Source organism: Lipotes vexillifer, unplaced genomic scaffold, assembly GCF_000442215.2.
Source record: "Lipotes vexillifer unplaced genomic scaffold, Lipotes_vexillifer_v1.1 scaffold184, whole genome shotgun sequence".
Lineage (NCBI taxonomy): Eukaryota > Metazoa > Chordata > Mammalia > Artiodactyla > Lipotidae > Lipotes > Lipotes vexillifer.
The window spans coordinates 1,443,255-1,455,610 of NW_006783561.1; the positions used below are offsets into that span (position 1 = coordinate 1,443,255).

Genomic DNA, 12,356 nt, shown 5'->3' on the forward strand with positions numbered 1-12,356 from the left:
GTTAATAAGCGTCACACATTTGCTTTCTAAAGCTCATAAGGTCTCAAGTCTCCTAGACATTTCAGAGTGTTACCTTACCACCAAACTTGAAAGAAGAATGTATTACATAAAACTGTACTTTCATAACTAAAAATATTTAATACATTTGCTATTTAAAGACTGTTTTTTTCAACTATAACACATTTTATTTTCTTATGTCTTTACTTTGATTTCATACTTTGTTTTAAAACTCCACTAATTTGGGCTTCCCTGGTGGCGCAGTGGTTGAGAGTCCGCCTGCCGATGCAGGGAACACGGGTTCGTGCCCCGGTCCGGGAAGATCCCACATGCCGCGGAGTGGCTAGGCCCGTGAGCCATGGCCGCTGAGCCTGCGTGTCCGGAGCCTGTGCTCCACAACGGGAGAGGCCACAACAGTGAGAGGCCCGCATACTGCAAAAAAAAAAAAAACTCCACTAATCTTAACTAGCTCTCTCCTTGTTTGGGCTAAGAGCAATTTCCTATTCTTACCTTTGATGCTTGCGTTCTAGAACCCAAATAGTTCAATCTGGCACATTCCCGAATATAAGCAGGAGCCTGGGCAGGACATAAAAGAAAAACAAGAACAAACGGTTAGCAGAACCTAAAATTCTTTCAGGTCATAAGGACAGTGGTTCTTAAAATGAACTGACTGGCAGATTACTCTGGAAAAACAAAAGATTCTCAAAATACCCTATTTCATAGTTTCCTTTCTCTTGCCACCAAAAAGATAGCTCAACAAATCCAATAGGAAAAATGTGAGAAGACACTACTGTAGTTTTAAAAATCATATATGGCATATGTGTGTGTATATATGTAATTTTTTCAAATGAGCCACAACAGACATTTGTAGTAATGTTTATATTTGACAGAAACTACCCCCAAATCCTTACAAATTTCAAGTGGTCCCTAAATCACATTTTAGAATCACTGTATAGAAAATACCATTTAGAATTACTATGGAGTAACAACAGACAAGGAGGAATTTAGCTTATTGGTATATTACCCGGAATCCTGTGATAAGTATCCCGATACAGTCCTAGTAGAAGTGTAAATAATGCAACCACTATGAAAGAGAATTTGGCAGCATCTAAAAAAATTACATTTTCATTTACCCTTTAAACAGAAATTTCACTTCTGAAAATCTATCCTGAAGATATTACTCCAGAAATACAAAACATACTTGCATAAGATTAATCAAAATATTAGATACAACTGAAATGTCTATTAATAGGAGGATGGTTAAATAAACTTTTATACATCCATACAACACAGTACTATGCAGTCATTAAAAATGAGAGAAGGGAGGGAGGGAAGAAACACTTTACGAACTGATATGAGTGACTTCCAGAATCTACTGTTGAGTGAGAAAAGTTACAGAGCAGTGTATAAAGCACTTGTGTAAGAAAGAAGAGGAAATAAAAATATACACACATAGACACAATAATTTGCTTTTACAAAAAGAAACACAAAGAAAACACTAAGAGAATAAACCAGAAAACAATGAAAATGGTTAGGGAAAGGACTGAAATTTCTCTAAATATACCTTTTTGTGTAGTTTTGACTTTTTAATCATATAAATATACCAGCGGTTCAAAAAGTAAAATTAAATCCAAAAGGAAAAGAGGCAAACACTAAACCTGTACAACAACAAAAAAATATATCTGTTTATCAAATTGAAAAAAAAAAAAAGGGACTTCCCTGGTGGTCCAGCGGCTAAGACGCCATGCTCCCAATGCAGGGTGCCAGGTTCAATCCCTGGTCAGCAAACTAGATCCCACATGCGGAAACTAAGAGTTCGCATGCCGCAATTAAAGATCTCGCATGCTGCAACTAAAGATCCCGCATGCTGCAATGAAGTTCCCGTGTGTCATAACTAAGATCTGGCACAGCCAAATAAGTAAATAAATATGTTTTTTTTAATGATAACATAAGCACAGAGAAAGGAATTATTCCACCTAACTTTTGAAAACTGTATTCTGACTATACAATCTTAGTGAGATATATTCAAGGGAAAAGGAACTGTAAGGAAATCCTAAACTTCCATCAACACATTTACAGAAGTTTATTGTTAGTAGTAATAGTTGTATTATTTTGAAATTAATTTATTATATTGTAAGATAAAGCAACTAACATATATAAATGCTATTAAAATCTGGAATTTACAATGTAAAAATTTACATTTATACAAATATAAAGTAAAAGAAGTCAAGAAAAAGCTCTGTAGTGTTAAATTATACTCCAATAAAGATGTAAAAAAAAAAAAATCCTCTGAACAACTATTTTAATCCTCTATTTTACTTTGAGGAAGATATGAAATTATTTTTTAGGATGTCTCAAATAGAGGGAAAAAAAGAAACCCTGATAAAGATTGAAGATGTATCTAAAACTACTGTCTCCATCAACAAAATCCATGTAAATACCTAAAATTCAGTGGAATAACCAGTACATACCTAATTCACAGCCTGAAACTTCTGAATAGATCTGACCGATATATTTTTTTTTAAAAAACTTTCAAAACTATATCAACAATTCCTGTTAATGTCTTGAAAATCAGAGTCCTGCTGTCAAGTCTCTTAAGCTATCCCTTATCTCTTTCCACTCAGCCTAGTATCAAATATAGATGAGAGAAACATAGTCATTGCTACTACCCTAAGCATGTGTACTTTCTCTTCACAAATGGTATGTAATTATTTTGAGCTTAAAATAAATGAATAAAAATATTATAACTAATCATCATTTAATCCGGCAGGCGGACTCTCAACGACTGCGCCACCAGGGAAGCCCCTGACCAATATAGTTTTTTAAAAAACCTTCAAAACTATATCAACAAATCCTGTTAATGTCTTGAAAATCAGAGTCCTGCTGTCAAGTCTCTTAAGCTATCCCTTATCTCTTTCCACTCAGCCTAGTGTCAAGTATAGATGAGAGAAACATAGTCATTGCTACTAGCCTAAGCACATGTACTTTCTCTTCACAAATGGTATGTAATTATTTTGAGCTTAAAATAAATGAATAACAAAATTATAAAAAAAATTTTTTAATTAAAAAAAAATCTGAATTGGAAATACTAATATAAACTAATGATTTCTTTTAAAAAAAATTTTAATTCTACTTCCTTGCCCTCACAGAGCCTAGAAGCAATGACACCCAAGAAACAATCAGTACGTATACCCAGTGTCAGTGGAAGAAACTAGGGTTCCCTGAAGAAAATAATTGATTCCAGGCCCAGGGCAGAGAAAGTATAAAGTAAGCTGGGGACATTTATGCCAGGATGGAAACACTCAAAGACTAATGGAGTCCTGTCAAAAAGACACAGCAGGAAGCAGCTTACAAGGGCTATCACAGGCCAAATTTGGTACAATTTGAATATCAAAATTAACAACTGAAATTGACTAACACTTTGAATAACTAAAAATCCATGAGTCTACAGAGACTCATAATAAAAGAGACTGAGAGAAGGAAAGCTCTTCTCCAAAGAAGAAAGTCAGCTAATAAAGATTAATAATATAATTAGAAAATCACTGTTTTGTGATACACAATATAGTTATACTGTCCAGCACGATTATCAGTGGATGCTAAACCATTATATTAGGTAATTGCCCTGCAGGTTACTTACTACTTGCAAAGGGGAAAATGTACCTTTATAATTGAGAGATGTGGCAAGTAGCAAAATTAGCATTACTGAGAGTAAGACAATCTACATTCTGTGCCTCCAAATGTGATGCAATATGATGTATACAAACATCACCTATGAATCTTTGCCAAAAATGCTTAACCTGAATCTAATCAAGCCTCTAAACCTAACTTGTGGTTTATAGGAACTACACAGAAAGGGATAAAGGAACAAGTTAAATAACCTTGAAGAAACAGTAAGACAAATTTAAAATGTGGAATATTCTACAACACAATAGGCCTGAATGCTTCAACAAATCAATGACAAGATAAAGGGTGGTAATTATTCCAGATTAAAAGTGATATAATAATCAAAAGGAACATATAAGCCTTGATCAGTTTATGTTTTGTTTTGTTTTTTTACATCTTTATTGGAACATAATTGCTTTACAATGGTGTGTTAGTTTCTGCTGTACAACAAAGTAAATCAGCTATATGTATCCATATATCCCCATATCTCCTCCCTCTTGCATCTCCCTCCCACCCTCCCTATCCCACCCCTCTAGATAGTCACAAGGCACCGAGCTGATCTCCCTGGGCTATGCGGCTGCTTCCCACTAGCTATCTATTTTACATTTGGTAGTGTATATATGTCAAGTTTATGTTTTTTATATATTTTTTAATAAATTTATTTATTTATTTATTTTGGCTGCATTGGGTCTTTGTTGCTGTGCGCAGGCTTTCTCTAGTTGCGGCGTGTGGGCTTTCTCTAGTTGCGGCGAGCAGCGGCTACTTTTTGTTGCAGTGAGCAGGCTTCTCAATGCTATGGCTTCTCTTGTGAAGCACGGGCTCTAGGCGCGTGGGCTTCAGTAACTGTGGCACGCAGGCTCAGTAGTTATGGCTCGCAGGCTCTAGAGTGCAGGCTCAGTAGTTGTGGCACACGGGCTTAGTTGCTCTGCAGCGTGTGGAATCAGGGCTCAAACCCATGTCCCCTGCATTGGCAGTTGGATTCTTAACCACTGCACCACCAGGGAAGTCCAAGTTTACATTTTTTAAAAAAGCAGCTATGAAATACATTCTTAGGACAACTGGGGAATTTAAATATGAACTGAATATTAGCTGATATGAAATTCTTGTAAATCTTCTTAGATGTGATAACAATACTGTGACTATTAGGAGAATATTCGTATTCTTAGGAGATGCATGCTTAAGTATTAAAGGACAAAATATCATGATGTCAGTGGTTCAGGCAAAAAAAAAAAAAAAAAGAAAGCATGAATATATAGAGGACCTCCATGGTGGTGCAGTGGTTAAGAATCCGCCTGCTGACACAGGGGCACGTGTTTGAGCCCTGGCCCGGGGGGATCCCACATGCCACAGAGCAACTAAGCCCGTGCGCCACAACTACTGATCCTACACTCTAGAGCCTGTGAGCAGCAACTACTGAGCCCGCGTGCCTGGAGCCCATATTCCGCAACAAGAGAAGCCACTGCAATGAGGAGCCCGTGCACGGCAATGAGGAGCAGTCCCCGCTTGCCGCAGCTAGAGAAAGCCTACACGTAGCAACGAAGACCCAACGCAGCCAAAAATCAATCAATCAATAAATTAATTAATTAATTTTAAAATATATATATAGAGAGAGAAAGAGAGAGAAAGCAAATATGGCAAATGGTGACATTTGTTGAATCTGAGAGTTATCTGTTTCACTCTTTCAACTTTTCTCTATATTTGAAAAACTTCACAATGAAGTTTTCAAAAAAGCGTCTCATGACAAAGACATTATGCTATCTATAGTTTAATTTTTACCTTGGTAAATTATAAAGCAGAGTCAAAGGAAATTTCCTCCCAACAAGAATATGACAGCCCACATCACCTATTCTATAACTTCATTTAAAAACAAAACAAAACAAAAAACCTCTGCCCCAAAAAGATACTATGAGCTGAAGGGATACTCAGAAAGGGAGCCAGAAGCAGACAGGTTTAAATGAAAATCTGAGGGTCCAAGGTATTTTACAGTTCATAGGACTTCCCAGATAAAATGGGAATGGGCCTCAACTATATATACGTCATAATTCCCTAGGAAAAGATGTGGTGACTCCTATTGAAAAGAGAGAAAACCAGACTAGGTCAGATGGACTGATAATAGTAGAGGATAGAACTATAAATAGTTAGGAATAATTTTAGAGAAAAAAAATTCAAAGAACACAGAATGAGGCAACATAGAATCTGAGGATTAGGAGGTAAACTGTCCATCCAAGGAAACCTGAGAACAAGAAAACGACAACAAAGGGACTTCCCTGGTGGTCCAGTGGGTAAGACTCCATGCTCCCAATGCAGGGGGCCCAGGTTTGACCCCTGGTCAGGGAACTAGATCCTGCATGCATGCCGCAACTAAGAGTCCACATGCTACAACTAAGAAGCGCACACACCGCAACTAAGAAGCCCGCATGCCGCAACTAAAAGATCCCACACGCGGCAACGAAGATCCTGAGTGCTGCAACTGAGACCCGGCACAGCCTAAGTAAATAAATGAATAATTTTTTTTAATTTAGTAAAATAAAAAGGAAGACAACAAAGCACAAGAAGAACAAATCTGGGGTAAAGTAGGACCTCAGAATAAGTATAGAGCACACAGAACAATCAACCATTTTTCATCCAGGAACAGCTCAGGGAAGAACCTACTCAGCCAAAGTGGTGAAGCAGATGCCCACAAGGACAATGGTTCTGACTCAAATCCAAAGAGAAAAGTCCTGAGACTAAAATAAATCTCAAAAAAAAAAAAAGACATTCTTTGTCTCCTTTAGAGATAAACAGAGGCTCAAAGAGTGCTCACACTAGCCTGGAAACAAAGGTAAATAGCAAATAAGAATCAAAACCCCAAGGATGAGGAGCTAAAAGAGGGATCTATGGAAGAGAAAGGAAGAGTAAAAATAGAGAATGTCTGAAATAATCTAATAATTAGAACTTGTACCAAGCCAAATTACATCTAGGAGACTGTACTCATGTTTTATCTCTAAGGTTTGTACAATCTGTATTCTCAAGATCCTCCACAGTGATATGTTATCTGACTTAGTAAAAGGGACTTTGCTGGTGTGATTAAGTTAAAGACCTTGCAATGGGGAGAGTATCCTAGGCTATCCAGGCAGGTCCACTACAATCACATGGGTCCTTAGAAGCAGAGAACCTTTCCCAGCTGTGGTTAGAAGGAAACATCACTATGGAAGAAGGATCAGAAAGATACAACATTGCTCTAGAAGCTGGAAAAGGCAAGTAAACAGATTTTCCCCTAGAACATCCAGAAAGGATTGCATCCCTGCCAACACCTTAATTTTAGCCCAGTGAGACTCATGTCAGACTTCTGACCTACAGAACTGTAAGATAACAAATTTGTGTTGTTTTAAGTCACTTTAAAAAAATCCTTCACAGTGAAGTACAACTTCATTGCATATCTGAATTGTACTGGACAATGGGCAAGAGAGAATGGGCTCTACAGGTAAACAAATCAGAAGGTGGAAAAGCTAGAAACCATGAGATTCAGTGAGATCTCTGAGAGCCCACCTCTCTTTCAACTTGTGAGTGGTAAGCTATGAAAAGTTAATCTCATATCAGTGGTAATAAGAGAACTCAACAGAAGGAGAGTTCTATTAGGAACTGCACCTAGAAATTCCCCATCTTGATTCACAACTACTGTCAGTTAATTGCACTCTCCGTACACACAACTCCTCTCAACTTATTCCTATAAATCCATGCTTTGGAACTAGCTCTTCCCCTAAATGAGAAGTATATAAAGAACTGGTTTGAAAGATCTTTGTTCATCATTAAAAAACATTCTTTCCCCTGTTGTCCTATGTCTACTGCTCTAATTCACTTACCTAGATCTTGACTTCTAATTGACCATAATCTTTGACTTCGGCAGCTAAGCCCCAGATACAGCCCTGACCCTTTGTTTTACAGCCTAAAGTCAAAGATTCTGATCTGTCATTTCTAAACTCTGGACTTTGGATCACTTGCCATCCTGTAGTGGGTAAATCCTAGGGTGGCCTCCATGTTCACATTCTACATAATTCCCTCTTCCTGAGTGTAAATGGACTTGTGACTTGTTTCTGACCAATAGAATATTGGTGACTGAATGTTGCTCCTGTGATGATCAGGTTATATAATATGCTAAAGTGATGGGATGGCATAACTGTGATTAAATTATGATATATACATTTATAATACATGATATATATAAAATATGTATTACATATAAGATATATATAAAATATATCTTCATCTGAATCTTGTTAGCACATACTAGAGAGACTCTCCTGTTGGCCTTGCAGAATCAAGCTACTATAAAGTAAGGAGACAAATTGAAGGAAAAACTATGTTAAACAAAAAGGAACCAAAACTAGCCAGAGCAACTAGGCAAGAAAAAGAAATAAAAGACAGCCAAATTGTAAAGGAGTAACATTATCTCTGTTCATAGATGATATGATCTTATATGTAGAAAACTCTAAAGATTTCAAAGAAAAATTGTTAGAACTGATAAACAAATTCAGCAAAGTAGCAGGATACAAAGTCAACACACAAAAATCAGTTGTATTTCTATACACTACCAATGAACAATCCAAAAAGGAAATTAAGAAAACAATTACATTTACAATAGCATCAAAAAGAATAAAATACTTAGGAATTAACTTAACCAAGGAGATGAAAGATCTGTACAATGAAAACTACAAAACATTGCCGAAAAAAATTAAAGTCAACATAAATAAATGGAAAGACATCCCCTGTTCATGGATTGGAAGACTTAATACTGTTAAAATGTCAATACTACCCAAAATAATCTACTGCAATCCCTATCAAAATCCCAACGACAGTTTTTGTAGAAATAGAAAAATTGGGACTTCCCTGGTGGCACAGTAGTTAAGAATCCTCCTGCCAATGCAGGGGACACAGGTTTGAGCCCTGGTCCCGGAAGATCCCACATGCGGCAGAGCAACTAAGACCATGCACCAAAACTACTGAGCCTGCGCTCTAGAGCCTGCAAGCCACAACTATGGAGCCCACATGTCACAACTACTGAAGCCCGAGCACCTAGAGCCTGTGCTCCGCAACAAGAGAAGCCACCACAATGGGAAGCCCACGCACCACAATGAAGAGTAGCCCATGCTTGCCACAACTAGAGAAAGCCCATGCACAGCAACAAAGACCCAACGCAGCCAAAAATAAATAAATATATAAATAAATTTATATATAAAAAAAAAGGAAATAGAAAAATCCATCCTAAAATTCATATGGAATCTCAAGGGACCCCAAATAGCTAAAACAATCTTGAAAAAGAACAATGCTAGAGGACTCACACTTCCTTATTTCAAAACTTACTACAAAGCTACAGTAATCAAAAGAGTATGGTACTGGCATAAAGACAAACATATAGACCAACTGAATAGAATAGAGTCCAGAGATAAACCCTCAAATATACGGATTTTCAACAAGAGTGGCAAGACTATTCAATGGGGAAAGGACAGTTTTTTCAACAAATGACGTTGGTAAAACTGGATATCCACATGCAAAAGGATGAAGTTGGACCACTACCTAATACCATATACAAAAACTACCCAGAATAGGGCTTCCCTGGTGGCGCAGTGGTTGAGAGTCTGCCTGCCGATGCAGGGGACATGGGTTCGTGCCACAGTCTGGGAGGATCCCACATGCCGCGGAGTGGCTGGGCCCGTGGGCCATGGCCGCTGGGCCTGCGCGTCCGGAGCCTGTGCTCCGCAACGGGAGAGGCCACAGCAGTGAGAGGCCCACGTACCACAAAGAAAAAAAAAAAAAAAAATTACCCAGAATAGATAAATATAAGATGTAAAACAATAAAACTCTTAAAAGAAAGTAAAGGGCAAAGCCTTCACAGCATTGGATTTGGCAATGATTTCTTGCATATGACACCAAAGGCACAGGCAACAAAAGAAAAAAATAGACAAATGGGACTTCATAAAAATTTTTTAATTTTGTGCAGCAAGACACTATCAACAAAGTAAAAGGCAACCCACAGAATGGGAGGAAATACTTGCACATCATAAATCTGATAAGGGATTAATATCTAGAATATATAAAGAACACCTGCAACTCAATAACAAAAAAGCAAGCAACCCAATTCAAACATGGGCGGGAATTCCCTGCCGGTCCAGTGGTTAGGACTTGGTGCTTTCACTGCTGTGGCCTGGGTTCAATCCCTGGTCAGGGAACTAAGATCCCACAAGCTGCATGGTGCAGCCAAAAAAAAAAAAAACGGGCAAAGGACTTGAATAGACATTTCTCCAAAGAAGATATGCAAATAAGCAACAAGCACATGAAAAGATGTTCAACATCATATCACTAATCATTAGGAAAATGCAAATTGAAACTACAATGAGTTACCACCTCACAACCATTAACACAGCTATAATCAAAAAAATCCCCAAAACAAAGTAACAAGTGTTGGTGAGGATGCAAAGTAATGGGAACCCTTGTGCCTTGTTGGTAAGAAGGTAAAATGGTACAGCAACTATGGAAAACAGTACAGCAGTTCTGTTAGAATTACCATATGATCCAGCAATTCCACTTCTGGTTATAGAGTCATACCTCAGGATCCAAGGTTACTGGTTCCAGGATTTCCCCATGGATACCAAAATCCACAGATACTCAAGTCCCTTATATAAAATGGCACAGTATCTGCATATAACCTATACACATCTTCCTGTACACTTTAAATCATCTGTAGATTACTTATAGTACCTAATACAATGTAAATGCTATGTAAATAGTTGTAAATACAATGTAAGTGATATATAAATAGTTGCTGGTGTGCAGCAAATTCAAGTTTTGCTTTCTGGAATTTTCTAGAATTTTTTTTCCCAAATATTTTTAATCTGCCATTGGTTGAATCTGTGGATGGGGAACCCACAGATACAGAGAGCCAACTATATATACAAAAGAATTAAAAACAGAGTCTAGAAGACATATTGTATGTCCACGTTCAGAGAAGCATTATTCATAAGCACTAAATGTGGAGGCAACCCAAGTGTCCTCAACAGATGAATGGATAAGCAAAATGTGGTATATACAGTGAATGAAATGTCAGCCTTAAAAAAGAAGGAAATTCTGACAAATGCTACAACATAGATGAACCTTGAAGACATTATGCTAAAGGAAATAAGCCAATCACTAAAATTGATTGATTCCACTTTTATGACATACTTAAAGTGGTCAAAATCGTACAGACAGAAAGTAGAATGGTGGTTGCCAGGGCCAAGGGGGAGGGATAAATGGGGACTTATGTTTAATGGGTATAGCGTTTCAGTTTTGCAAGATGAAAAGAGTTCTGGCAATGGATGGTGGTGATGGTTTACATAATAATATGACTGTAATTAATGCCACTGGCCTGTACACATATAGTAAATGTTGTCATTTACCACATTTGTATTTTACCACATTTTTCTTTTTTTTAATTGAAGAAAGACAAAAAAAGAACCAGAACTGAGTGGTCTTAAAAATTCTCAGCCTTGGGCTTCCCTGGTGGCGCAGTGGTTGAGAGTCCGCCTGCTGATGCAGGGGACATGGGTTTGTGCCCCGGTCCGGGAGGATCCCACATGCCGCGGAACGGCTAGGCCCGTGAGCCATGGCCGCTGAGCCTGCGCGTCTGGAACCTGTGCTCTGCAACGGGAGAGGCCACAACAGTGAGAGGCCCACATACCGCAAAAAAAAAAAAAAAAAAATTCTCATCCTTTCCAGATGGCAAAAGATGCTAAAATTTAAAAATTCACCATCAGGAAAGTATACTCTAAAGAAAAGGCCAAGGATGTGACTATGCAACTTTTTGCTAAAAATCTTAGAAACATCAAAAGGTCAGAATATTCAGTTACACAAAGGGCCCTTTCAAAGAGTAAAAGGTATGCCTACCAGATCCTCTCAATCCAACCAGAGGGCCTCTAGGAAGCTTAAAGGTACTGTCCCTCAGCCTTCTCAGCAAGAGTCCAAGAAAGAGATGGGTTTATCTTTAAATTTATCTTCTGAGTGAATCCCACTAAAATCCACAGAGACCCACTAAGTTATTGAGAAAATCATGTTGACAGACACACTGCTAGTTTGTACTAAAAAGGACAATAAATACAAGATGAAAGGAGGCTGTCAAAATTCTACTGGCTGGAAGCAGACAGGATAAAAGTACTCTGCTTCCAACATCTGCTGTCTTTCGTGAAAAAGGAAGGATGACTCGGGCATGGAGCCAATTGCCCAGGGGGCAGAGCCCTACTCAGCTTCTAAGTACCTCGATATTCTTCCCCACCTTAGTTGTTCCCTCTGAGTTTTACCACTGTCTGATCTGGTTTCCAGTTCCAGTCAGGGCCTTTCTTATCTAGTCATCTTTATAGCCCTCTCAGGATCCCACCGTGTTCCATCCTCCTTGTCCTGTCACTACCCAAATCCCATTCGTTACCTACCTTAAAAAGTTTCTGAGAGTGTTTAATCATAAAAGTCATCCCATTGTTTAACTTTGTGATATTCTCTTGAAGGTCATTTGCAGTGACCTATTCAGAGCAAAAGAAACCAAAAAAGGGAGATGAAAAGCTGGGAGGTAGAAGGTAGATACTCCCATTTACTTATCAGTAAGCTAATTCTTTCAAACATATGATAGTTTCTATCTCCAAGAAAGCTGACTCTAATACAACATTTAATTCTGGAAAGGTTTTTTGGTTCAG

At 38.0% G+C, this 12,356-nt stretch overlaps 1 protein-coding gene across 1 annotated transcript in view; it reads right to left on the minus strand.

Moving 5' to 3' along the window:
- Positions 1-12,356, minus strand: part of ARHGAP19 (Rho GTPase activating protein 19) — a 57,212-nt gene that overhangs the window by 15,829 nt on the left and 29,027 nt on the right. Inside the window, exons 6-7 of the mRNA XM_007456198.1 lie at positions 12,099-12,185; positions 508-573 (exon numbers count right to left, since the gene is read on the minus strand). Of these exons, the coding sequence (XP_007456260.1) occupies positions 508-573; positions 12,099-12,185 (153 nt within the window). The remainder of the gene's footprint in view (positions 1-507; positions 574-12,098; positions 12,186-12,356) is intronic.